This window comes from Carcharodon carcharias, chromosome 26 (assembly GCF_017639515.1).
Source record: "Carcharodon carcharias isolate sCarCar2 chromosome 26, sCarCar2.pri, whole genome shotgun sequence".
NCBI lineage: Eukaryota > Metazoa > Chordata > Chondrichthyes > Lamniformes > Lamnidae > Carcharodon > Carcharodon carcharias.
This window is the reverse complement of record NC_054492.1, coordinates 10833648-10860054: the sequence shown is the minus strand read 5'-3', so window position 1 is coordinate 10860054 and position 26407 is coordinate 10833648. Positions and strand designations below refer to the sequence as shown.

Genomic DNA, 26407 nt, shown 5'->3' with positions numbered 1-26407 from the left:
GAGGGAAAGGACTGTTAAAACCAGAAGCTAAGTGTTTTTCCGCTTACCTGCTGGACTGAATGTAGCTGCCTCATCCCCGTGAATGGACTCGACCCTTCCAATCTCCCACCTATCCATCCGTGAAGCCTCAGATTTTCTTCTCCCCCAACTCCCACGAGACCTCCAAGCTTTAAAACCACCTCATCTCTCTGAGGCCTTTGATGTCTGATCCACCACCTCCCCAGAGGCCTCGGGTCTCCAGCCACCTCCCCAGCCCTCCCAACTTTTAAATGACCTTGTCTCAATTGAACATTTTTCGAGTGGTGATGGATAGAAGGATTGTGACATTTTTACTATGATGACATGATGCGCAATTAATGTTATGATATATATTGTTGCAAGTTGCAGCATTGTGTTGCGTACTCGTAAGGGAAGAAAGGTTTAGTCATATTTTAGTGACCTTGTTTAAATTTTGTATTTACAACAATCAGTTGCATCAGCTAATGTTTCTTGCTTAGACAATGCTTTACAAAGCAGAAAACGTCATTGGTTCTGAAATCCCCTCCAAGTCACTCACCACCCTGACATAGAAATATGTCAATGTTCCTCCATCATTGTTGAATATCCAAGAATCCCCCAGCTGGCAGCACCATGAGAGAACAGTCACTGTAAGAACTGCAGGAGTTCAAGTAGAAGGACCACCAGCAACCCTGAAGAAGCTCTGAAGAAGAGTCATATGGACTTGAAATGTTAACTCTGTTTTTATTTTTCCACAGATGCTATTAGACCTGCTGGTTTTTTCCAGCGTTTTCTGTTTTCGCACCAACAACCCTGTCAGGGCAACTGGAGATGGCAATAAATGTGGTCTTCCTGCCTCCTGAGAACAGATCTTAAGAAACTGTGCAAAAGATAATTCTTGATCTGTATTGTGTAGGGAAACTCCCATGTTTGTTTTATCAAAACAGCCTTCCATAGAAATGAATGGGAATAAGTTGGGTTTAATGTGTTTGTAGTACAGAGCCATACAGCCAGGAATATATTACTGAAATCACCCAGTTTTGTGCTGTGATGATCTCAAGAAGAACAACATGTCCGCAGAGACCGGAAAGGTTGGCCTCTGCCAGCGCAGCTGTTTCTGTCTTAGGCCCTCTTTCACCTCTACAATGTTTGGAGCAGTTTTTCAGAAGACACGTACAAAACCGTGGCTACTTCGCAACCTCATAAAAATGTGAAACAAGCATGTTTCTGAGATCCAAACCTGCATTTTAAAAATTGGGTAGGTTTAAAGTGAACCTCAACAAAGTCCATAACACCCGTAAGTCACCTGAGATCCACTTTGTTTGTGGTAGCAGCAGGGCTGTTTGAGGGGAGTTGGAGGTTACTGATGATTGCTATATTTTTAGCTGTTTTTCTGCTACAATGGACTGTACCTTTAGAAAGCCAATTCACTGCTTTATCCATTGCCAACTAGTGAGACCCAATGAGAAAATCTGTTTTTGTTTAACATTGCTGTAACTTAGAGGCCCGATAACTTGCTGCTACAGGTTGCTATAAACTAGGTATGATAGTGCATGTGAAGGGGATAAAAGCCTTCTGTTCAAAGTGCTACCCTCTCCTCCAGCTCCAGCTGTGGGAATAAAAATACAAACTAAGCATTTTGACTTGTAACTTAGCACCAGTTGGTATTATGAAGTCTTGGAGCTCCTGTCCACTCCTTTCCAGTGACATCAGTTCCATCCCGGAGCAACTTCATTTATTGCACATGGATCATAAGCTCCAGCCTGAACTGGGAACCTATCTGAAACTGCAATTGCCAGAAAAAACGCTTAAGACGGATGCAGCAACAAACTCTGACACTGGTATGGTGGCTGTCATTACCCCCTAGACTAGGGCAACATTGCAGCGCCCATCAAGGTGACTGGAGCAGCAACATTTGACATTGCCAAGTGTGCAGTAGCCGGGGAAGAACCTACCTTTGGGAAGATACGGGGTGTGAAAGAGGATTAACACTTGCATTACAGAATATCACAACGAGGATTTCGGGCATGCAGCTTCCATTTTAATAAAGAGAAAATCTTGAGGGTGTGTGTACCTTGAAATCCAAACACACATTCATTGGCCATCACAAAGCTGTGCACCGAGTGCTGGAGACATGTTTCCCCCTGCTTCCTATCAATGCATCATCAATGGACATATTCCATGGATAATCCACAGACTAGATTTTCCTTCCGGGGGCAGGATACAGAAGTCAGGACTGTTTCTGGGTCCTAACTGTAGAGTAAAGGGTTAACGTTAGAAGCATAAACACAGCAAAAGAGGAACTAGCCCCTGGAGGGGAACAGTCACTCATTGGGATTTTCACAGGGGCACCCCATTACTTGGCATGGAGACAGGTTCTCTGTTCATGTAAGGGCAGTATCAGGTTCTAGAAGCTGGAGGGACAATCAGCAGCCTTCCAGCATGAGAGGAGCGGCAGACTGCAATGGATGGTGAGGGCACTCCCTCCAACTACTTAAAATCTTTAAAAAATAGTTACAACATCCAGACCGGTGCATGGTGGGGTGGGATGGGGACAGGCAGGAGTGGAATCCCTCTTATAGGGCAACCTGTGGCTTCTCCTGCATCTGGGAAGGGAGGGAGGGCCTCGTGACCTCCCTGGAATGCTGGTTTCCATAACGTGCTGTCAGATGCCCACCTTTAGGTACCTTACCTGGCCCCTGCTGCTGCAGGAAACTGGAGACTGGCTGGAAAATCCTAGTGGATAGCCATGCCAGCCCTGAACCCACCTCAACAAAAAATGCCTGATGTTGAGTGTCAGCAGCATCGGCATCGGTATTTTTGGGTCCCACCCCTTTCCCTTTCTCGTCCCTGGCGGGGCCTGAAAATTCAGACCATTGTTTCACCCCAATTCATTCCTTATTTCTGCTCCTATATACAGCACATGTTCCTTATTCACATACAATCCCAATTACCAGTTTTGTCCATTTTCCAACCAGAAATGCTGATTCTGCTAGTTACAGAAAGTGAAACAAGGGACCAAGGAATCAGCATGGAATCTCATTCACCGGATTTCTGCTGGCTCTCACATCTAGGCTCTTAAACCAGCCTAAAGTTCACTTGTGCAAATTTTGTGCAGGATCGAATTTAAATATTGGTTATTGTTGCTGCAATGCTCAGGAGCACCATCGCATTCCACCATTTTCTCATGGGGAATGTGCTGTGTGTTCAGCCCAACAATATAAACAGACCATGAACATTAACCTCCTTGTGAATTCAGCAGATAAATTCACAAAGGCCCAGCTGATAAATACAGTAAACACAGTGCATCTTTTATTTAAATCATTGCTTACCAAAAATATTCTATGTTCATAATTATGTTTGATGTAATAATTGTGACTGTGTTGGATAGTGAAAATTTCAAACTCAAGTACTTGGTGTGAATTGTCTACAGTATTTCCTATCCTTGTTCTGTATGTTTGAGTTCAAAGAGTAAGCCATACATTAAAGTGCGTAGTGCCTGTATTTTAGGATTAGCTTTTTTTTCAGCTATTACCTGGGATACAAAATCCAAACAAGGTACCATCTTCAATTCAGATTTGATGTTCAATCTGATGCCTCCCATGGGAATAGTTTAAATAAGTGTTTGCAGGCTCAAAAAAATGACAGTCCATAAATCATAATTCAAGAAAACTTTTTTAACTTTTAACCATCAATATAGTTGAAAAGTGAGCCCTGAATTACAATCTACCAATTTCTTAGATGTACTGTAGATCTTATTTCAATTTTAAGTATCTCCTTGACTAATCTTATTACACTTATTTTGGTTTCTGTTTCTCAGTAACAGTACTGCTGTTCAGTAAGTGCTGTTTGTAATTTTCTTATTCCCAAGATGCAGCCCTCAGTCATGAGTTCAGTCATTTATAGCAGTTTCTGTTCAGGGTTACATAAACCAGACTTTCACAAGGCTCATATATCGCATCTATAGATGTTAATAAATAGGATTTTATTAATATGACATCATAGCAGTTGGCTGCCATAGTGAATTGAGATCTGCGGTGTATGTCCTTCTCAGTGGGATGATTTCATGGGTTTATTCTCTCAAGTACAGAAAGAAAGAAAGAAGGAAAGACTTACATTTATATCATACTTTTCACAACCACTGGACATCTCAAAATGCCTGACAGCCAGTGAAGCTTTTTTTTTGGAAGTGTAGTCACTATTGTAATGTGGGAAAGGCAGCAGCCAATTTGCACACAGCAAGCTCCCTCAGACAGCAATGTGCTAATTACCACGTAAGCTGTGTTTTCGTGTTGATTGAGGAATAGGTATTGGCCAGCACATCAGGGATTGCTCCCCTGCTCTTCTTCCAAATAATGCAATGGGATCTGTTACATCCGCCTGATAGAGCAGGCAGGGCCCCAGTTTAACATCTCATCCGAAAGAAGATATATAGAAGATTATGGGGTGATTGACTTAAAATAACTAAAGAAGTTGTTAAGTTGGATATCGAGAGTCTGTTTTCTCTGGTGGGGAGGAATCCAGAACAAGGAAGCATAACCTTAACGTTAGAGCTAGTTCACTCAGGAGCAAGTACCTCTTCACACAAAGAAAAGTGGAAATCTGGAACACTCTGCCCCCAGAAAGCTGTTGAGGCATGGGGTCAGTTGAAAATTTCAAAGCTGGGATTGATAGATTTTTGTTAGGCAAGGGTATTAAGATATTCAAAACCAAGTTTGGTAATCGGAGTTAAAATATAATTTGGTCATGATCTAATTTAATGGTGGCTGAGGTGTTGAAAGCTGTACTTCTGTGGCTATGTTCTTATAGCAGAGGGCATACTATGTGATACCAAGTATATCCACTTTTTATTTCTGAAGATTAAGGAATGGATAAGGATTTAACATGAGTGATTCTACAATTTGGCACTCATAGACTGTGCATTTCTGGAAATCACATCATGCTTTGTCTTCATTAACGTATCTTTCATTTGTATACATACACACAAAGGCCACAATTATTTGTTTTCAGAGGGAAAGCCACATTTTTGGGCAGCTAGGCCCTATGAACATCGTCAAATGACTCCATGTAACGTAAGATAAGACACTGCCCCAAGTGTTCAGTTTATTTTTATTCCCAGCATGATGTTAGAAAAGATCCCTCCTCACAAGAGTCTAATGTGCTTTCTTAAGCTGCCTTAACTCATCTTTACCTCACAGTTTGTTTGGTTTCTGTCCATTTTCTACTGACCGCCTTTCAATAAGTTTTTTCAGTATAATTTCTTTCAAATATTGTCATAAATGTCCAAGAGGTTTTCACTGAACTGCTGGTTACAAATCTTAAGGGGCGGAATCATCCCAGATTTGCACTAAGTGCAGTAGTGGGTGAGTAAAATGACATTTTACCCACTAGCCGCAATGGCGGGTATTCACACTGTATTGTCCCAAACCCTCCATATTAGTTATGCATTCCTGGGAAACACACCGTTTCGATGGCGGATGGCTCTCATTTGCCCGCCTCGCCACCATGTCGCCACTTCATCACGCCAGATGCCCCCAGGTTTAGTGACATGTCACTGGAATGCCTTTTTGGACGTCGTGGAAGCCTGCTGCAATATCCTCTATCCCCGCTCTGGCCGCACGGTGAGCAGCGGCATCACCAACCAGACTTGGGAGGTGCTGGCAGTGGTGATCAGTGCCAATGCTGCACAGAAGGGGTTGGCCATTCAATGCAGAGAAAGGATGAATGATCTCATCTGTGCTGCCAGGGTTTGGTAACCATTTCATCTCTCTAAACTCCACTCAAGCCCATCACACATTCATTGGCATCTCACTCACTGCCAGCTCAAGGGACATCACCACCCATTCTCACACACATATCCTCACATATCCATCTGGCCTCATCTCCACTAGAGACTTCCTCCTCAACCCTCACCATCTTGAGGCCACTTGTATAGATCAACATGTGCCCCCCACACACATCCTGGGTTACCCATCTTCCCCAGTACAGCCCTACCCCTGTAGCTGTTGGATTGTCACCCACATGTGGCTGATGTGGTAGGCAGACACCTGTCTGTGAGCCCCCTAAGAGTGATTGATTCTGCCTGTGAAGCCTGGCGAGTGCTGACCGAAGCAAGGTAGGCAAACAAACCTTGAAGTCCTGAATGAAGTGCAACCCGCCAGGCACACGTCTCTTATGTGCTGTTGTGAAATGCATCAGTGTATTTTCCCATTGACGTGGGTGGACGATCCAGCACCAGGGACAATTCTGGTGGGCTGGCCTAATAATGATATGCTGACATATTACAATGAGGTTCCTGATGTCTGATGGCAGAGTACGATGGCGGGCTGACCTCTCTATCGCGAACTGGTTTCGCGCCATTGTGAAACCAATCGCGCCATATTGTCCGCTCACGCCAGCGGACATGCTTGACTCCGGTGGGCAGGGAAAATCCTGGCCCTTGTTTCAGATATCTGATGACAAGTTATGACAGATTGCTGGATATATTTGTCATTTGGTGTATGTGTGCATATCCTGAGAAGGCTAAAATATATGTTTCAACGGAATCAATAAGTTGTGGGGTGTCCACATTAGGTTCCAATCACCTCTTGAACCCTGGTCCAGACCAACTGGTAATGTATCTGCCTGACCCTGTTAATGGGGAGTAAGAAGCAATGGAAAAAATAGCACAATATAGCATAAATTTATGAATCATCCTGCATCCTCCGTTGCATCCCTATTTCAGCTTCTACAACCTCGGAGGTTCTGAGTTCCAGGTAGTTGTTCCTAGTAATGACCATCTGATTTTCCTCATCAGTAGCAGTTAACATGGAGCTTTTAGTTTGCTCTTTGCTGTAGTATGACCACTTAACCTCAGTAATTCTGTGCCCAGCAATCAGCACTGAAATGGAATACCGCAGTTATATCATTCCCTCCGAGGTCTCCTTTAATCTATTGTTTTTGTTGGATGCTGCATGTATCATCTATATCATTCACACCGACCCCATGTAAGAAAGGATAACTTGCATTGTTTATCCTTTTCTCATGTCCACAGAATGTTCCAAACTAATTTGCATACAATAAATTACACTTGAAGTACAGTCATTGCTGTCATGTAAGCAATTTTGTTTTTTGTATCCATTTGTGCACCCCTATGTGTAGAGGAATGTTTTGACCACTGTATATCTAGCTGTACAGTAATCATGTGGACTAAAATAGGTATTTATAGCCAAATAATTTTGAATAGAAAGCTAAACCAAATGTGAACATGCACTCATCTATCAGCTTTGGCCCTCGTCAGGAATTTTTTAAAGTAATTAGAAGGATTTTCTCTCTCAATTTCCACACCGACCCTCCCCCCTCCCCAAGCGTGCCCACTCCACTCCCTACCCCCCCCACCCCCACCCACCCCACACACACCTGACAGGACTGGCCAATGTAATATAAAAGCAAAAAACTGTGGATGCTGGAAATCCAAAACAAAAACAAAAATACCTGGAAAAATTCAGGTCTGGCAGCATCTGCAGAGAGGGACACAGTTAACGTTTTGAGTCCCAGTGACCCTTCAGCAGAACTAAGTAAAAATAGCAGCTTAGTTCTGTTGAAGGGTCATTCGGACTCGAAACGTTAATTGTGTCCCTCTCCGCAGATGCTGCCAGACCTGCTGAGTTTTTCCAGGGCTGGCCAATTGCCTAAGGAAAGTCTGACTGCAAGGGTAAGTGACGTTTGTACGACACTTCAAACATCACTCAAATGGATGTAAAGCACTTAAGGGCACACTGAAGTCATGAAAGGAATATATACCTATACTATATACCTATATAGACAAATTAATTCATCCTTTATGTGAATTTGAGCCTCCTATTTCACATATTAGCTACTGGATATTACTAAAAAGACATCTGCTCTGGGTTTAATAGAAAATGCAGCATATGGCTCATCTTCAACATGTTAACGAAAACAAAATACTGACATTAAATGATCAAATACAGAGATAAGATAGCAGATGGTATAGTTTTAAAAAATGACATAATTAAGCTTTTTACATTGCTGGAATATATATACATTTATTGCATGGGAACATGAAAGAGAGTGCAGTGTGTTCCTGTGGGAATGAATGCTCAATCATTTACTTCATAATTTACCACAGACAACACATAACAGTCATAGCATTGTTCGTATTGTGAATCATTTGGATTTAATAGTTAGAAGTATCCTACTGGTACATATAAGGGCAAATTCACGGATCATGTTGAGAACCATGCTCAAAGACAGTGTGAGAATTGGTGCTCCACCCTCCTTCAAACTTGGCTCATCAGTAGGAATGAGGGATTAGTGTATTTACCCTGGAGACTCAAACGGTGCTTTCTCACAAAGGCTTGCAAGTAAAAATTAAAAACCAGATAACTAGCAAATAGGATGAAATGTAGGCCTGCATTTTCCGGTTGTCAGGCGCACGTGATAGGCAGGGCCGGCAGCAGATGGGTAATGAGCCAAAGCCACGACCAGGCCACGATTTCACGCTGGCTGGCCGTTAATTAAACCCGCACTGAAATGCTCAGCGCTGCTGGGGTGGGGGCGGGAAGAGGGCCGGCACCGGTGTAACTGAGGGTGCAGGTGAGCACTTCGAGAGAGCGCCAGACAGCTGCCCTGGGGACCTGCAGACCAGCACAGATTAAAGGACATGACAGAAATGCTGCAAAATATGTCCGTGCTGCACAATCAAGCGCCTGAATGCGCACCACATAAATAACGCAGTATCCAGCTATCTCATTTTATTTACTTCTCCACGGAGAGATTTCATCCCGCCCGCCCGCCCTGAATCGAGACTTGAGCAAAAATCTGAACGCCGCCTGGGAGAATGGCCCATCCGCCAATCGTAAATGTGGACCAGCCACATTAAAATCGCTGTCGATTGCATCGTTAATGGGCTTAATTGCCCAATAATTGTCAGCAGGCTCGCTGGCCGAGCAAAACATCACGTGAGGGCGACATCATCTCACGCTATTTCGCGTTCGTTCGAGTCAGGAGCCTGCCTGCGCAACGCAAAATTCTGGCCGTAAAGAATATTGCGGCTGATATTATCACTTGCTCCAAATTTCCAAGTTGCTGTCGTGTTGGGCTGATGTAGTGGTAATGTTGCTGAACTGGTAATCAATCCAGAGCCTCAGGCTAATGCCCTGGAGACATGGGTTCAAATCCCACCATGGCAGCTGATGGAATTTAAATTCGATTAATTTTTTTTTTAAATCTGGAATTGAAAGGTCATCTCAATGATGGTAACCATTAAATTTATCATTGATTGTTGTAAAAACCTATTTGGTTTACTAATGCCCTTTAGGGAAGGAAATCTGCTGTCCTTAACTGATCTGGCCTACATGTGACTCCAGACCCACAGGAATGTGCTTTGCTCTTAACTGCTGTCAAGGGCAATTAGGGATGGGTGACAAATGCTGGCCTTGCCAGCAACACCCACATCCCATCAATTTTAAAAATGTTCAATGTTTCTCATTGAAGCACTGCTGGGAAATGGATTTATGTTGACTCAGCCCACGGCTGATTTTAGAGTTTATGTCCACTCATTGGCAGCTGCTACATGTTTAGTATTTTAGTATTCACTGTCCAGAGTGAAATGCTTGAAGCTGAATTGATCGGCAATTGGCTAAGACTTACCAAGACCGATCCTCAGGACCTGGACAGTTTTGCTGTTTCTCTAACTGGGCAACATTCCCCAGTAAAATGATGCACCACATGTGTCAGCTCTGCAGATCACTTTTTCCACTCACTGCAAAGGGCAGAACAACACATTATGCGGAACAAAAGAAAAATAACATTTTTGTGTCGTTTCAAATGGAATAAGATTCATTTGCTTCAATCTAAAGACCCAAATTCTCAAGTAACTTTCTAAATCTCTGGGGAACAGAAAATTCCTACTTACAGCTGCATAATATTCCTACAACCCTCAGTGTTCCAAAGCCAGGTGGCCCAATGGATATTTTTGAAGCCCCTTGTACCAATTTGAAATTGTATACACTTTATTTTTATGGGACTGTCTCCGCAACAGAATTTTTTTCTCTCATGGGATGTGGGTAACGTTGGCAAGGCTAACATTCGTTGCTCAACCTTAATTGCCCATCAGTAGGTGGTGGTGAGCCGCTGCCTTGAACCGTTGCAGCCCACCTGATGCAGGTACACCCACAGTGCTGTTAGAAGGGAGTTCCAAGATATTGCCCCAGTGACGGTGAAGGAACGGTAATATATTTCCAAGTCAGGATGTTGTGGGGCTTGGAGGGAAGCTTCCGGGTGGTGGTGTTCCCATGTGTTTGCTGCCCTTTTCCTTCTAGTGATAGAGGTCACGTTTTTTGAAGGAACTGTCAAAGGAGCATTGGTCAGTTACTGCATTGCATCTTGTATTTCGTACACACTGTTGCCACGGTGCGTCGGTGGTGAGGGGGGGAATGTTTAAGTTGGTGGATGAGATGTCGATCAGATAGACTACTTTGGTCCTGGATGGTGTCAAATTTCTTGAGTGTTGTTGGAGCCACGCTCATCCAGGCACTCCTACCTTGTGCCTTGTAGATGGACAGGCTTCGAGGATTCAGAAAGGGAGTTACTCACCTCAAAATTCCCAGCCTCTGACCTGATCTTGTAGCCACAGTATTTATATGTCTGGGTCCAGTTCAGTTTCTGGTCAGTGGTAACCCCCAGGATGTTGATACTGGATGATTCAGCAATCATAATGCCATTGTATGTCAAGGGGAGGTAGATTCCCTCTTGTTGAAGATGGTCATTATCTGGCACTTGTGTGACGTGAATATTAATAGCAGTTGACAAAATAAATTAACAAAAGAACAGCAGCTGCTTATGTTAACCATTCAATGGAACAATTTCACAAGTCATAAGAAAGTGACTGTGAAGCAGTAAAATTCTGCACACACACACACAGTCCCTATCTCTCAGTCTTCCACACTGTTCAAGCATTGCTGCTGCTCTAAACTGGAACCAAATGCACCTCTGATGGTTTTGGCACTTGATCAAATCAGGTTTTTGAAATCCTGCTGTAGTTTATCTAATAATGCACATTTCACACTAAAATAATATCTGCCCTTTGTCACAATATTTTTCCAGCACTGTAGCAAAATATTTAATATTTTGTACATTGAGTTATAAAGATGACAAGTCTGTATTTTTAATAAAATAGCTGCATTTTTGTTTAATTCCTTCAGTGGGCTGATTTGACAGGATTATCATTCTTGTTTCTTTAATTTTAATTGTGGTTATATTACAAATAATAATTAGGCATAAGAAGAGCATAAGATTTAGGAGTAGGAGTGGACCATCTGGCACCCCGAGCCTGTCCACCATTCAATAAGATCATGGCTGAACCGATTGTGGCCTCAACTCCATGTTCCCACTTTTTGACTCCCTTGTTAGCCTAGGATCTATCTTAAGATATTAAATGACCCTACCTCCACCCCTTTCTGGAGAAGAGAGTTCCACAGACTCTCAACACACTGAGAAAAAAATTTCTCCTCATCTGTCTTAAGTGGGAGACCCCTTATTTTTAAACGGTGTCCCCTAGTTCAAGTCTCTCCCAGAAGAGGATCCTTTCAGCATCCACTCTGTCAAGTCTCCTCAGGATCTGATATATTTCTATTAGATTGCCTCTCATTCTTCTAAATCCCAGTGGAAACAGGCCCAGCCTGTTCAACCTTTCCTCATGAGGTAGCCCTCCCTATCCTAGTTATCAGCCAAGTGAACCTTCCGTGAACTGCTTCTAGTGCATCTATATCCTTTCTTAAATAAGAAGACCAAAACTGTGCACAGTACTCTGGGGGAAGAATTTTCTCCCCGTCCGGGCGGGGGTGGGGGGAGGGGGGGTGGGGGGTTGTTGTGCGAGTTTGGACGTGCCCGCAGCCATTCGGCACCGGCAATCAGATGGGCCCCGCCATTTTATATGAGCGGGACAATTAGAACCCGCCCAACGTGACGCACAGCCAGAAGTGCTGAGCGCTCCCTGTGCGGGCGGAGGGGGGAGTGGTGGGGGGGGGTGGGGGGGGCATGGGGGTGGTGGTTGCTTGAGTCGGGGCCTGAGAAAGAGTGCAGAAATCTCCCTGAGGCACAGAGCTAACACAGGGAGATCAGTTTAAGTATTAAAAATTTTAATAAAGGGAAAAAAAAAAAAATTTTTTTTAGGACATGTCCTCTCGTGTGAAACTGTCACATGAGCTGGGACATGTCTATGAATTTTATTTTAAAATTTTTCAAACCTTTAAAAACTTTCATGAAACCTCATCCCGCCCGTGGATGATCTTCCATGAAAAATGCAAAGGCCGCCTGGGCTCTTCACCTGGCCCTGCCAACCTTAAGGTTGGAAGGGCAGCTCTGTTTATTGTTTTAATTGATAGTTAACTGGCCTTAATAGGCCTTTGACAGGTCGGCGGGCTGGCAGCCGACTCGGGAGTGCGCCCGCTGAACTGAAAATCTGAATGATGCACAATGACGTCGGGATGCACGCCCGATGTCACCACGCGTAATTTTATGCCTCGGTGAGCGGGCCCCACCCCCGCTCGCCGAGCTGAAGATTCTGCCCCAGATGTAGTTTCATCAAAGCCCTGTACAACTGTAGCAAAACGTCCTTATTTTATATTCCATTCCCCTGACAATAAACAACAACATTCCATTTGCCTTCCTAATCATATGGAGTACCCGCATACTATCCTTCTGTGATTTGTGTACCAAGACACTCAGATCCCTCTGTACTTCAGAATTCTGCAACCTCACTATTTTAAATAATAGCCTGCTATTCGATTCTTCCTGCCAAAGTGGACAAGTTCACATTTTCTCTCATTATTCTGCCCACTCACTTAACATATCTATATCCCTTTGCAGGCTTCTTACTGTCCTCTTCATAACTTTCCTACCTATGTTTGTGCCATCAGCAAATGTGGCAACCATACATTCAGTCCCTTCACCCAAGTCATTGATATAAATTGTAAATAGCTGAGGCCCCAGCACTGATCCCTGTGACTCTCCACTTGTCATATCTTGCCAACCAGAAAATGGCCCATTTTTGATGTATTCTGTTTCCTGTTAGCTAAGCAATCCTCTATCCGTGCTAATATATTACCTCCATGCTATGAGCTCTTATTTTGTGTTGTAACCTTTGTTGTGGTACCTTGTCAGATGCCTTCTGGAAATCCAAGTACACCACATCCAGGTTTCCTTTTATCTAGTACCTTGTAATATTGCTTGTTACTTCCTCAAAGAACTCAAATAAATTAGTCAAACATGATCTCCCTTTCACAAAACCATGTTGACTCTGCCTGAATTGCACTGTGATTTTCTAAGTGCCCTGCTGTACCTTTGATAATCGAGCATTTTCCTTATGGCAGATGTTAAGCTGTGTTCCGGTTATTTTTTGGAGTTTTGAGCATATTTGTAACAGTGTGGATTTTTTGCTTTTTCTAACTTCAGAACAACATTTACAGTGCAGCTTTGTATTCATTGTAAGCAGTGAGTTTTTTGTGGAGAATTGTTAATCACCGAAACTGTTGATGTCCTTAGAACTTTTTTAGCTATAAAAATAGCCTGATGTGCAACTATGGAATCTGATTATGCCTGGGATTGCAATGATTAATTTTTGTCTCAGTTATATCTCTGTATGTCATGGAATGGACAGTTGCATATGCAAAGCTAATGCACTTTATAACTAGTTCTAATTTTGCTTTACACTTAAACATACAAAACACACAAATTAGAACCCTAAACATAAACAGAAATAAAATGAAAGTATGAAAGTAAAGTATTTATGAATGATTAATTTGCACTGTGATTGAAAACCCTCTGAAGACCAGCATCTCTTCTTTTGCTAATCAAAATTTCATCCTGTCTTGTTTGCCTGTATTTTGTAGTTTTGTCTTGCTCTCACAACCTCTCACCTTACACCAGAACTAATCACCCACTGTTACTAATTTCCTAACACTTCTTGATCCTTTGCTGCATGCTTGCTCTCCCTTAGCAACCCCTTCCTTTCTCGCTCCCTTCTCTCTCCCTCTGGGCAGGATTTTCTGGCCCTGACACTGGTGGACATTGGCATGGATGGGATGGAAAAATTTGGAGAGCAGTTGACTTTTAACAGCTCTCTAAATTTTCCCATCCTGTCCTAACCGATGCCTGTCAGAGCCAGAAAATCCCACCCTTTATCTTTCTCTCTCTCACGGTCTCTCTCTTCCCCTCTCCCTCCCTTGCAACTCCTTTACCAGTTTCACCATGCTCTTTTTCATTCTGGCATTGGTCTCTTTGCTCATTTGTTGTCACCCTGGTTTGATCTTAAAAGATTTTTGTTTCTCTCATCACTTGATCTATCGTTGCCTGCTCTTCTTCAGTCTTACTCTGTAACATAGGAAAAAAGGATTTAGGAGCAGGAGTAGGCCATTCAGCCCTTTGACCTGCTCCGTGATTCGATAGGATCATGGTTGATTTGGTTGTGGTCTCAACTCCACTGTCAAGAAAACAATAAATTGTAATATTTTTCATCTGGTAATATCACTCTCATTTTTCTTATGTAGTAGAATATATTAATTGAAGTAAGAGCCAGAGTGACAGCAAGAGTCTAAAATCAACAGTAAGAAGTGGTTTTGATATGTTAATGAACCAAGAGGGACTTCAATCAGAGTCTTACATAAAGCAATAACAGGAATAGTTTTGAATTGAGTTGTTTTAGTTCAAAGGGGCTATATGTAGGTTGTAAAAAGGTGTAAGTAAATAAGGTAAATATAGGGTAAGTTTATTTTTTTTAAAAGCCAGTAGTTAAAGTAAAGAAGAGTCTAATCAAGTCTGGGGAAAAAGCATTTCTGAAGACACTGGCTGAAACAATAGAGAGATCAAAGGGAAGGAACACATTTAAGGAAATACTGAAGCCTATGTGGGGGTGTAGCTGTTTAGATCACCCAGAAGACAGCAGGATAGCTGGTCAGACCTCCCAGGAGACAGTGTGAACAAGACCAGGCTGGGAGAGCCAGGTGCTGCCAGCCTCAGAGGACACCCCAAGGAAAAGCACCGTGTGGTAAAAATTACTGGAATTCTATAGATTTTAAAATCTATAAGTGTAGTTGCTGAACAGAAAAGGGAAAGGTTAGCTCTGAGGGTAGTTAAGTTAAGATCTGGTGGAACTGTTTTAAAGTATTGTTTACTGTGTGGAGCCATTCTTGTGTTTAAGTGTAATTGTGTTTTTTTTTTGCTTTATTCTTTTAATAAATGTTTACTCTACTATAAAATCATCATAAGTAGTCGGGACTTCATTTCTGGATTTTAGAACCTCTCCTCGTGCTATTCAAATTGCAAAATCCATCTTGGCAGCTGTTTCAAGTTTCCCTTTGGGATTTGGGCAGCTCAGCATTTACCATCAGCCATGCCATAACACCACTTTGCCATCAACCCCCATTACCCTTGACTCTCTTGTATATCAAAAACCTATCTAACTCATCCTTGAATAAATTCAATGACCCAGCCTCCACTGCTTTCTGGGGAAGAAAATCCCACAGACTAATGACCCTCTGGGGAAAAAAAATCTCCATCCTATTCTTAAACTGTGTCACCTAGTTCTAGTCTCCCCCACAAGAGAAAACATTCTCCCTGTCAAGTCCCCTCAGGATCTTATATGTTTCAGTAAAATCACCTCTTATTCTTCTAAATTCCAATGGGTATAAGTCCAACCTGATTTTATTTTCCCTTTGTGCATCTTTGTTGTTATCTAATCCTAATCTGAGCAGCTGCCTAGCATCTGGAGGGCAGTTCCACACAGATATAAAGATATGCTCCACTCAGTTATGTTGGTGCAAAGGAAATTTGCACAAGTTATTGTTGTAATTCATACCTGGGATATAAATACTGTTTAAATACATTATGTGACCTAGTGTGACACTAGATTTATTTTTTGATAAGTCACTGTTCACAGCTCTGAATCATACATCAATATCATAAAGATATTTAGCTAATACTTAAAATTATTTAAAACTGATTTCAAAATAAAGCTGTATATCTGAGTCCTAAAGTCAATACTGTGAAGGGTAACGAGGTTGATCACCAGTACGAGAGAACTCAACTGTGTGAAGAAGTTAGATAAACTGACTCTCTCGACTTCAATGTAGGTCAATGAGAGAAATCATCACAGGAATATATGGTGCTAAATGGAACATGAAATCCTAAGAAGTGTTTCAAGTTAGATTGCAACTAAGACACAGCGTGACAGAGGTATAAATGATAAAATGCAATTCAGGACATGTCAGGAAGCAGAAGGAATGACTAAACCCTGGCAATGAAAACAGTAGCAGATTGTTAAGGTAAAAAACTCAATTAATTTGAGTGGCAGGTGGATGCTGTGAGAGGAAGAATTGGAAGTCCATGTGTAAGGATGTGCTAGATAAGTGGAATGGTATGGGAAATAGTGATTGGTAGTTTCTTTGGAAAGGTATGCTAGTTTGACAAAATGACTTGAGAAGGGAGAGATTGGATATTTCTGTGGATGAATGCACAACTAGGCTGAGTGATGTAGAAGGTGTAGGTTTCTATGGAAAGGTGTGCGAGTTGTGTCAAATTTTGTGGGATAAGGCGATGAGGTAAATATTTGGAAGGTTTTGTGTTTATTAGGTCAAATTCTGTGGGATAGAGAGATTCCTTTGGAAGGATGTGCTAGGTAGCTTGAATTGTCTCCTTCATCTGGACTTATGTTTGTGATTTTGCAGGATACTGCTGCTTGATTCTGCAAGACTTCAGATCAAAAATGTCACAAGCCAGGACGCTGGTCTTTATGCATGTGTAGTAACCAGTGAACTTGGAACAGACATTGAAACCTCATTACTATTGTATTCAGGTACGTTAAATTTATATTTGAGTAAATTGAAATTCTAACTTAAAAATAATTTTCTAGAGTTATGGAACAAAAAACTCTACATTTTTTTTCCAAATAATCAAAAGAGATTGTTGATTCTATTTATTAAATCAGCACAGAATTTACATATGCTATTTTCTGGACCTCTTGATCAAAATATCATTTAATTTTATTTTTGTCATTTCTCAATGAGGAAGCAGGCCACTGTGTGTGACCCTGAAATTGTAAACTTGCTTTTTATTTTACCAATAAGGGTGTTAACAAAAATATTTTCCTAATCAACCCGAGTTATATTTTTTGAATAGTTTAAAATATATTTTAATTTTGGGAATTGTACAACCTGTTGGTTTAGGTAGAGCATCTCCCAAAACTCTTTCCAGAGAAATGAAGAATAGAAGATTGGGATAGGAATCAAACCAATATCCAATGTTAGAGAAATTCCCACATCTGGTTGTGAAGAAGACAGTGAGATGAGGATGCTTTGGTAGAGACTGTTAATTGCAGAGTTTACTTATAATTAACTAATTAATACCCAACACCTGTTAACCTTATTTCCTTAAACTACTGGGCACTTATTGTTCATTAATGGCCAATCAGATGGCCATCAGCTCTTTTGTCTCAGCAGTGCCACCAGGAGAAGTGGCCACCATTGGGACTGCAGGCAGTCCCTAAAGGTGAAAACATGGAACTTGGGCTTACAGGTAAATCCGGATCTCATTGGGGCTAGGCTGGCAGACCTTGGTCGAGCGGGGGGGACCTGGATTGACAGGGCAAGGGAGAGGAGAAATGCAGGAACGGGTGAAATACTTTGGTGGGGGCACCTCCAATGGGAACAGTGTGCCCAAAACAGAAGGCAGCTTTCCCCTCTCCCACTGCCCCCTGCTGGCCACAAGGCTTACCAGGTTTTAGTGGACACACAGGACATCCGGTGCCAGCCCCCACATTGTAAGTAAACTCTCAGCAATAGTGCAGGGAGGCTCTTAAGTCACAGGGGTGGTGGATAGATATCAGGCACGGTGCCCAATTTTACACTCTGCACTTCTTGCCTGACAGCCCATCCCCCTGGGGAGCATAAAACTCTGCCCAAAGAGTGAAAAAGGTTGCAAAGGAGTTCTGAATCAAAAGAGTGGAACATAGGACTGAGTGAGATTACAGATCTCGAGTACAAAATACAAGAGTGTGAAGAAATTTGTAGATGAGGACAAGGATTTTGAAATTGATGCATGAGCAGATAGGGAACCTGTGAAGGTTGGCAAGGACAGACCAGCCTTCACTTGCTTCCAATGCACCCACAAAACAACTGAAAGTTGTCGTAATATGTCTATAAGAGATAGTAGCACAACATCACTTGAATGAAAGTGTGCCATGTGATCCAGTTTTTGTTTCACTGTTGCTTGTGAGTAGAGCCCAGCACAGCTCTGCTGATGATGTCTTCAGAGTTTTTCTCTGCAGTCAGCACACTGCTTTCTCAACACAACCAAATCTTTGACTTTGTTATGGTCTGACCAAAACATCGAGGATCACCTTATGCCATGTAGCTTGATCCAAGGTTGTCCATTGGTATTTAATCTTGCTGCTACACTGCTTGACCACCACACTACATTGTGTTTTTAAAATGATATATAGCCACCAATCACTCCTCACAAGGGATAGGGTAAACACATTGTGGTTTCATTTTTTAAGACTAGGCAAATGGGAAAAATTATACAAAGGGACATTGTATTTTTTTAGAATAAGCATTCTTGAAAGTTTCTATTCATTCCATCATTAAATGTCCTGATAGATCGACATGTCGCTCTGATGAAATAAAACTACAGTAAATACCAGCGTACAAGCATTTACTTCAGGGGAATGGGACTTCGTGTATAGGACAGGATTGGAAAGGTTGCAATTCATAAAGGGCAGGGCACAGCATGCCATCAAGTAGAACATTGGAATAATGAAATGGCAAAGGCATGGATAAATGTTTCAATAGGGGTGGGGAGTGATGAAATGAGCTATCCTGTTGATGGAAAGAATACATGGCGTTGTACTTGCAATGCCCTATATAAACAAGTGTAAAGTAATCTTGGCTTAAAACCCAAGCATGGCTTGTTATAACAGTCATGGCAGAAAAGTGTTTTCCCATTGCAGATTATTAACTGCAATAAATTGTAATCTTATGTCACTTATGATGATGGATAATAGGACCAGGAATCTTGCCAACTGACGCAATCTAATTTATTGTCTACACGATAACTCAACAAAATTCATTAGCATCTAAAGTTTCTCTCACAATCCTGATGGGAAAAGTCTCTGAACCTGATGTCTGATACGTCTGTGTGGTTACGAAAATCCAGCAGAGCACGGACAAATATACTTCAATTTATTAGTGTTCTTCCTGGTGCAGTGCAGGCAGCATCTATGGAGAGAGAGAAAAACGGGGCAGAATTTTAACCGCTGTGTGCCATTCCTGCCAGCAGGACAGGAAGTGGGATGGGGAAAGGGGTACAGGTGTTGGACAGATTACATGCTGGGGGAAGAGAACTTTGGGGCTGAACCCAGATCTGCTGGGGTTCTGCCGCATACACCCTAAAGCCCAAATTTATGTTGGGAGCTGGTCTCCCTAAGTCTGTTGGACGTTTTGGAGGTAGCTTCTGGACTAGCTCCGGGATTGATTAATAAGCCCAGAGAGGACCAGTTGCCAATTTTACTCTATGAGAGCATGATCAAACAAATCAATTTTTATTATAATCTTCATCTCTCCAGGATCTCAGTTCCCCAATTGGAGACGTTAAGTGCTATTCCAAGTTATGACATTACAGCAGGGCAAGCACCACCTTTGCGATTGACTAGAGAGACAGCCCTGTTCTCTCAGTTTAAGATGAGAGGAGCAATTTTGGCTTCAGGTCTTGCTCCACTGTACTATCACCATGAGAATAGGGATGTGGAATTTTGGGGTCATTGATTTTAGAGATAAATATTTGGGGTAATTATAAGCTAATTGTTCAATGGAGAGTAGGTGCAAAACCAGCATTTTACCCAATCCTGACTGTTTCATAAACAGAAAATGCTGGAAAAACTCAGCAGGTCTAACAGCATCTGTGGAGAGAAAAAGAGTTAAAAGTTACGAGTCCATAATGGCTCTCCTTCAGACCGGACTCGAAACGTTACCTCTGTTTTTCTCTCTCCACAGACGCTGTTAGACCTGCTGAGTTTTTCCAGCATTTTCTGTTTTTGTTTCAGATTTCCAGCATCCACAGTATTTTGCTTTTATCCGACTGTTTTGTGCCTGGCAGGTTATGTTAAGGTTTTCCCCATTGTCTGTGATGTTGAGCGTGAAATGGTGCTGTTTGTTTTTTTTTTGTGCATTTTCGTGGATTGTCAGTCCCTTCAGCCACACAATGAATGTGTGTCAAGTTGTAAATCGGAAGATTTGGTGGGGTGGCAACAAGTATTATTCTTGAGATTTTCCATTCAACAATAACAACTTATATTTATATAGCACTCTAACATCGTTAAATAGCCCAGGGTACTTTACAGGAGTGTTATAAAACAAAATTTAATGCTGAGCCAATAAGGAGATACTGTATTAGAGAAGATGACCAAAAGCTTGCTCAAAGAGCTAAGTTTATGAGGAGTGTCTTATTCTGTTGCTGATAATATGCAAAACATGTACTTGTACCCCTACTCAAAGATCTAGCCCTAAATTTACACAATCGCAAGGTTAGCTTCTTGCATGTAAACACTTTGCAATTTATCAGAACCATTTAATTTAAAATAATGCACAAAGGAATTGATTGCTAACACATTAGTTAATAGTGTGCTGACTTGTACACAGTTTAATTTCAAAATTACCAAGTAAAATATATCAAAAATATTCCACCTTTTGGCTAAAATAAAAACAGAAGATGCTGTAAATGCTCAGCAAGCCAAGCAGCATGTATGGAGAGGGAAACAGAGTTGATATTTTGTTGGGGTCCTTAACCTTTATCAACACAGACATTAAAATAGTGCAGATGCTGGAAATCTGAGGTAAAAACAGAAAATGCTGGAAAAACCCAGCAAGTCTGGTAGCATCTGTGGGGAGAGAAACAAAGTTAACCTTTCAAATACGGATTTGAAACGTCAACTCTGTTTCTCTCTCAACAGGTACTGCCAGGCCTGTTTTACGTTTTCATCTCTACTGACGCTGCCTGGCTTGTAAATCTGTTTTTCTGGCCAGAACTGTAATACTCTGGGTGGATTCAGAAATGTTCTGCGTTGGTTTCAGATCTTCAGTATTTACAGTTTTACTCTGGCTTTACATTTTGTGGCTATTTGTGACAAGTGCGTCAGTTAATGATGGATACAGATTCAGCAACTCTTTCTTTAAAGCTAATAATAATAAATAAAGCTTGGAATGCAAAAAAAAACATTAAAAACTTTGTAAAATCTGTCCAGCATGCTGTGTTGGTATTGGCAAGCTCCTCTAAGTTTTGGCAATCACTGTAGGAGGATGGATCTGGTGTCCTAGAATGCTTAGTTCCATTAAGGCTACAAGGAAGCCACCAAGAATTCCTGTTTACACATCCTGTGGCAGGTTCTGGTGAACTTTCATGTTTTGCTAAGTTCAAAGAGTCCCTAGTGTGTGACAAAGTACCCGTTAATCTGGCAAAGGAATCAGACTTGCTCAACAGCCGAAAAGAAAGTTGATATTCTCAAGACATCTTGCAAATGACCGCAGGCTTCTTACCAAGCTTGTTGGGTCAAGTTTAAGTTTACAAAGGTCGGGTATGTGCCTAAACAAGTCACCTACATATCAATGGAGCTACAGTGCATTGATACACTCAGTGAGGATACTCAGACTAGTACAGATAACAGCGTAAAGACTGTTAATGGTGGTCTGCTGCTGATGTCCTCAGTGCAGCTGCCAAGACAGCGGTTTAACAGATCTGCGTAGCTCAAAATGTTATCATTCCTGTGGGTGTTCAAACTAAGCTCTTGGGATTTTCCACACTTGGAAACAGTTTTTTTTTGTTCTGTGAAAGAAAGCACCCTGATGGTCCAAAAGGAGCAGGAACACATTTAGATCCAAAAGGGATGGTGGCTTTCAGAACCACAGCTCACTATATAGTCCGTGTACAGGACCGTGCTTAAGGAAGGTAACAAGATCGTTTATTTCGAAACTTACCATAAAGTTGATTAACTTCCAATCCGGGTTCTGAGCCAAGTCTAGGCAAAGATATATTTATTGTTGTTTTACTAAGTTAAAGCCGCTATATAAATGCACATTGTTGTTGTTGTTGTTCATGCTTCAGTATCTCGGAATGTGGAGCATTTTGAGGTGAAAGGCTCTTTGTGAGTTATTAAATGAGATATAGATTCGTTCTTCTCTAATGAGCTACCTTTAACCATAGAGCAGAAATTATGTCTGTGAATGTTTCAGTTTAGAGGTAAAGTAACGATGAGTCTTGTGAAGGTTTCCTTTCCCTGTCTTTCTGCTATTATTTGAATGAGCACAGATAACATTGCACTTGCCTCAATATGGCCGGGACTTTGTTGGACAGATGGGGATCACACCAACCAGTCAGGGAACCAGCCGGGAATCCCCCTCGGTTCCATGGGGGGGTGCCCGATGGAATTGTGTGCCCTTCAGGCACTTCATTGGCCACTGTTGGGCCTTCCCTGCAAATGAGGTCCCCAGCAGCAGAAGTCCCGCCTGCCAATCAGAGGCCGGCAGCTCCTCAGGCTACCAGTACCCGAGGCAGCGATGTCTGCTGGCACCACTGCACCCAACTGACACTCAGGATCGCTGAGTGAAGGCGAGCAGCGGTTGCAGGAGAGGGGGGGAGTGTGTGTTGGAGGCAAGGGCAAATGGGTATTTTCAGCGACCACCCTCCCACCTGATGCCAGGTCCCTTGATGGAGCGCCTGATGCAAGGGAACGCCTCAAGAGGTCGCTGGCACACCCGGCAGGTTTTGAAGAGTGGCCTTCTGGGAGTGTGGGACCCCATCGGTTCCCTATGTCACCACTAAATTGCAGTAGGCTCGGGGATCATGGATGTCAATCAGCTCATTAATTAGCCTAATTGACATCCTACTTTTAGTGGGTGAGAATCTGGGAGACTGATACGGGACCTCTTCCACGATTAAGTGGCCCCAGCCACCATAGTTCTGGCAGCAACGGGCTGCCTAAAATCCAGCCCCATATGTAAGTATAAGCAAATACTCATAGAATTAATCTGTTTTCATGTTTCAGCTTTGTAATTTATGCAAATTATGTTTCTTTGCTCTACAACCAGAAACTCCATCCATCAGATCTTCCAGAGTAAATGTTACCAATCTTACAACATGGCATTTAACAGCAGTTGTTGGAAGTGCTTTACTTGCCAGACTTGGGGCGACAATCACCATTTCTTGTCCTGTTGAAGGTAATGGAAACAGATGGGATTCTTTGCAGCATTTTGATTTAAGAGTATTGTACTTTCTGTTTACGTGATCCACAAATATTACAGCACAGAAGGAGGACCTTGTGCCATCTCTCTGAAGGAGCTAACCAATCAGTCTCATTCCTCTCCACCATCCCAGTGCCATTGAAAAAAATCCTTTCTTAAATATTTAGCCATTTTGCTTTGAACAGCTATCATAGATGCTGTTTCTGAGAGGGAACTACGTATTTAACAATCCTCTGCAGAAAGTAATTTCTCTTTTCCATATGTTCTTCTGGTTGCTGATCCTTTAACTTATTCCCTCTAGTTACTGACTCACCAACCAGTGGAAATAATTTTGTTCCAGCTCTGCTGCCTGAGATGATCTGGCAGGAGAGAGTGCCAAATGTGGGAGTACACCAGTGTCCAGGGATCCCCAACATGTTTGCTTTCTTGAGTCAGTGGCGACTCCATTGGCTCAGTCATGTAAGCTGAATGGATGACAGCCACATCCCCAAAGACATGCTCTTTGGCAAGTTTGCTATTGTCACAAGACCAATAGAATTGTCTGCAAGCTAGTCTTCAAGGTGACTGGGATCAGAGTCGATGCACAGCAAAGTCCTCACTGCTGACTGGAGTCCCTGGAGACAAGCAGTCAGGGAGGGCGTGGAAAAAGCAGAGGACAGAAGAAATGAGCAGATGGCAGAAAAGAGAGCCTGCCGGAAGGAAACTTCGGGCCAATGCTAGTCGTCTGTGCCAGCTGTGGAGAGGGTCTGCCACTCTCAAATCTACAGCCACCACAGACGATGATCAGTTCAGAAGTGATGGACATCCTGGGCACAGCTCATTGTCTCCCGAGACGGGCGGATGCCTAACTAACTTAGCTTTCTAAATTCCCTGATGACTGTGAAATCTTTAAAACTTCTGATCAACCTGTGTTGCAACAATGACCACATTTCAAAAGTACTTTCATTTGGGACATCCTAAGGTTCTGAAAAACAATGGGGGGAATCGTCCCAGATTTGCACTAAAGTGCAGTAGCGGGCGGGAAGAAAGTAATTTTACCCACCGGCTGCAAGGGCGAATTTTCGTGCCATAGCGTCCCATTCCTGGTGCATCCCTCCTCATTAATAATGCGCTCCCGGCTGGTGGGGCAGCCTCCGATTCACCTGCCCCGCCTTCACCTCAGCCCTTCAGTAATCTGGGCACCATATTTAAAGGGCACCCCTGAACAGAGCTAGCACTCACTAAGGGATCGGAAGCTGCTGCAATGACACAGCTGCTAAAGAGAGGAAACGTGCTGTCCCCAAATTTTGTGACACCTCTCTCGTGCGCCTACTGGATGCAGTGGAGGTCCGCCGTGAAGTCCTCTACCCCTGCTCTGGGCGAGGACCAGCAAGCGAGGTCACCAATCCAGCATGGGAGGCAGTCAATGTCATTGACCTGCAAAAGAGGACAGCCACCCAGTGCTGAAAGAGGATGAATGATCTCCTCCGTTCTGCCGGGGTAAGTCACTCTTCTCATCACTCTCAACTCTCAAACGCACAAACCCATTGCACACCTGCAGGGATCTCACTCACTGTAGTTCAAGGGACATCACCGTTTACTCCTTCACACACATCTTCATCTGCCCTGTGGATCATGTCCTCATCCCGTCCACAGCACCACACACCACCCCCGCCTGCCAGGCATCCCTCTCGTGTGGCCTGGTTGGCATCCTGCTAACACACTCTCCATCTGTCTTCATGCAGGACAAGTTGACATACAACAAAAGGGAGAGGGCGCAGACTGGTGGAGGAATGCCTGACATCAAGGTCCTCACAGACTTTGAGAATTGAGCCATCTTGCTGACACACAACGAGCTGGACCGGTCCTGTGCTGACGGTGAGGTCGGCGGTGCTCTACCAAGTGAGGATCCAGCAATGCAACATCCATCAGACAACCATGCTGCGAGTGAGCTCCCCTTTTCCACAGTCCCCTGCCCTGCACTAATTATCTCTCCTTCCTTTCGCAGATACATCAGGGAAGCAGCTGAGAGAGTCCACAAGCCAGGTCCTCGACTCGAGCCCCAGAAACACAGTGGAAGAAGAATCTGATGACACCTTAATTGAAGACCCGTCACAGCGCTCACCCACACCCTCCACCAGTGCAGAGACACACATCCCGGTGGGACCTCAGGGTAGCCTCAGGGTCACAATCTGGTGAGCGTATATCGCACTGTCTGATCCATAACAGGCACTGGCAGGGACTTCCCAGGTTTCCAACAGTCGGACAACTGCTGGAGGCCAGAGATTTGCTGAGTCCGAGTCAGATGAAGAGCCTCTGGACTCGGTCATACCTCAGTTTCTGGAGCTGCAAAGGCAAGCTCAGGAACATCAGGAAGGAATATCCGCTGCACTCCTCAGTTTGCAAGGCATGATGGACGAGTCCATCTGCCTTCAGTCTGAGGTGATAGCACTGACATTCCAACGCAACGAGGTTAACACTGGTAAGATGGCAGCTGCCATGGAGACCTTGTTCCAGGACATTGGTCCTGCTCTGCAGTGCGCACTGAACGCCATTGCTGATGCCATTGTTGGCCTCCAAAACTGTCAACGTGAGAGGGGTGCAGGGTAGCTCGATCTCACTCCAGTTTTGCCTTCTCCTCAAGGAGTCAGCCAGGGACCCTCAGGTACTCATAGGGAGGAGAATCAGCAGGTGCCCACTGTGGGTCCATCCACCCAGGTGTCTCCGGGAGTGTCCGGCCCATCCGAATCCCCTCTTCCTGTGACCCCAGCAGCTCCAGCTCCACAGGCCGAGGAGGGTGCCACTGCCACGCAGCAGGACCCAGAAAGCAGGCCGAGGCCCTCCAAGCCTGAGCCCTCCAGAGGACGCCTGCCAAGGTCATCACAGACAGGGTTTAGCAGTCAGCAGGCTGCCTCCACCTCCACTGTGGATGTCGGGGGAGCACCAAGATGTAGCGACAGGGTTAGGAAGGTTAAGAAGTTGTAGTTGTGCAGGTGTTAATCACTTGTACATAATGTTTACTATTGTAAATAAACTCCCAATAATGTCTCCCTGCCTCTAGCTCCTTGTTATGATGAGCAGTGTTGGTTCCTGCACAAGATAATGGTAAGTGTCTCAGTTCAGGGCCTATTCCCTGTGCAATGTGT

The 26407-nt window shown here is 43.3% G+C and overlaps 1 protein-coding gene across 2 annotated transcripts in view; it reads left to right on the top strand.

The window, feature by feature from the left end:
* adamtsl3 (ADAMTS-like 3) overlaps positions 1-26407 on the top strand; it is a 604254-nt gene that overhangs the window by 533358 nt on the left and 44489 nt on the right. For both annotated transcript variants that reach the window (XM_041175078.1, XM_041175080.1), the window contains 2 exons: positions 16722-16849; positions 23130-23258. In XM_041175078.1, coding sequence (XP_041031012.1) covers positions 16722-16849; positions 23130-23258 — 257 coding nt within the window. The remainder of the gene's footprint in view (positions 1-16721; positions 16850-23129; positions 23259-26407) is intronic.